This window comes from Anoplopoma fimbria, chromosome 9 (assembly GCF_027596085.1).
Source record: "Anoplopoma fimbria isolate UVic2021 breed Golden Eagle Sablefish chromosome 9, Afim_UVic_2022, whole genome shotgun sequence".
NCBI classification, from domain to species: Eukaryota; Metazoa; Chordata; class Actinopteri; order Perciformes; family Anoplopomatidae; genus Anoplopoma; species Anoplopoma fimbria.
Genome location: NC_072457.1, coordinates 25,728,125 through 25,729,952, shown reverse-complemented (window position 1 = coordinate 25,729,952; position 1,828 = coordinate 25,728,125). Strand labels below are relative to the sequence as shown.

The 1,828-nt window shown below is 43.1% G+C and overlaps 1 protein-coding gene across 1 annotated transcript in view; it reads left to right on the top strand.

Annotated features, from left to right (window-relative positions):
* The first annotated feature begins 569 nt into the window (after positions 1-569).
* Positions 570-1,828, top strand: part of mxi1 (max interactor 1, dimerization protein) — a 28,924-nt gene continuing 27,665 nt past the window's right edge. The window contains exon 1 of the mRNA XM_054604514.1: positions 570-900. Within this exon, the coding sequence (XP_054460489.1) occupies positions 672-900 (229 nt within the window). The 5' untranslated portion in view covers positions 570-671. The remainder of the gene's footprint in view (positions 901-1,828) is intronic.

Below are 1,828 nucleotides of genomic sequence, written 5' to 3'. Positions count from 1 at the left end.
CACACCAGGACACCAGGAAGACATATGGCTATCCATTTATACCATACCGAATGTACCATATTAATAGAACATCCAGCTAGATCCACATTCTAATGCAACTTTTGAGCAACTTTTTTTTTTACATTTGAAACCAACTCTTGAACACCAATGAGAATTACCCATGTACATTTGTTTATCAGTTGCCGACTTGGTAAAGTGGCATGCTGATATAAGTAAAAGTATTAATATTACAAATACTTTTAGCATTGCATCTTCTTCTTCTGATACCACCATTAGGCTCCATTGTACTTACTAATAAAAACAAATATATCCAGCTCAGATTGTGTATGAAATAGATAACTGAACTGTAATCATGATGTCACACACTGACCTGTGAATGTGCCTGTTTATTTGTATTTATTCTGTATAGATATAACAGTGTGTCACTCCGACGGGCACAAGGACCATGCAGAGTCTCCAAACAGAGGAGAGGGGGGGTGGCGGGGCTCTGGTTTTTCCCATGCACCACCATCTACTGACTGGCCACTGCTCCACATTAAACACCCCGCATTCAGAAAAAGCAAAGAGGAACCGTCTGACAAGAGCAGCATCCACTTGGTAGCTGCCTCCACTGTGCATCGCGCTCCACAACACAAGCCACGCAAACTGAAGAGAGAGGTGGGGGAGAAAAAATGGCCCAAAGTGAGATGCAGAGAGGAAGTTTGAAGAGCGAGGAGTTCTTCTTTGATTCCGAGGCGTCTCTCTTGGATCAGCAAGATTTCGACATGTCTAGTTGCCCCTTCAATGACGTCTTCAACTCCAAAGACTCCCACATGGAGCAGATCAACACTTTTCTGACAAACGTACAAGTTTTGCTGGAAGCTGCTCGGTTTCTCGAGAGCGCCGAGAGGAAGGACGGAAGTGAGTTTTTTTTTTTATGTGCTGCGTTTGATCCTTGTCATTTTGCCTCTGAATGTTCAGGGGGGAAAAACAGGAGTTCATTGTCAATAGACTCAGACAACAAAGGGGCTGAGTTCATCCAACTAAGCAACCACTGGCTGCTATAAGCACAGCCCTGCAGCAGGCTGGTGTGACCGGTGCACACATTGTGTTATTATAGGAGAGTATAGTGCACTGTTGTGTACCTGCATATACCTGCATGTTGGGCATAGTGCATCGCTTTGCGCCTGCACAACACTCACCCCTGGACTCTGTAATATGCCCCCCCACCTCCCCACATTATAGATAAAGTTATATGACATTATTATGATGGGATGCGTGGGTGTGCATGCTGGCAACCACTCCGATGTGATACATCTGACCACATTGCAGCGCCCTCCAACTCAGTTTAGGATGATGTCATTGTGCCCTCGCAGACTCGATAAAAAACATGTAACTTTATAGATACAACGCAAAGGACACAACTAAAAGGTAAATGGGACATATATATGTTATATATGTTGCTGTTTAATTCTCTTTTTCTTTTTTTTTAAAAATAACTTATAGACCTTGATACAGGGTTGGTTGCAATTGGCCTCTCAAATTTGCAAATGCATCATGGCCCACGCATAATTCATTAGCAGATAATTTGTAATAAATGCAATATTAAAAAAAAAAAAATGAATTATTAATGATGTCCTAGTTTCCTTTTCACAAGTCATGATTCAAAGACAGTGGGACATAAGCTGTTCTTCCATCGCTTTCCGTGCAGGAATGCTCTTCATATGGGGTCAATGCGCGTTGCAGGAGCCCTTTGAGCATTATAAGCTGTTATACTGTAACGTGGCGGTGCAGCAGCAGCAGCACGGCTCCTCTCTCGATTGTTTGCTTCCTGCTATTTGTGGGCGTG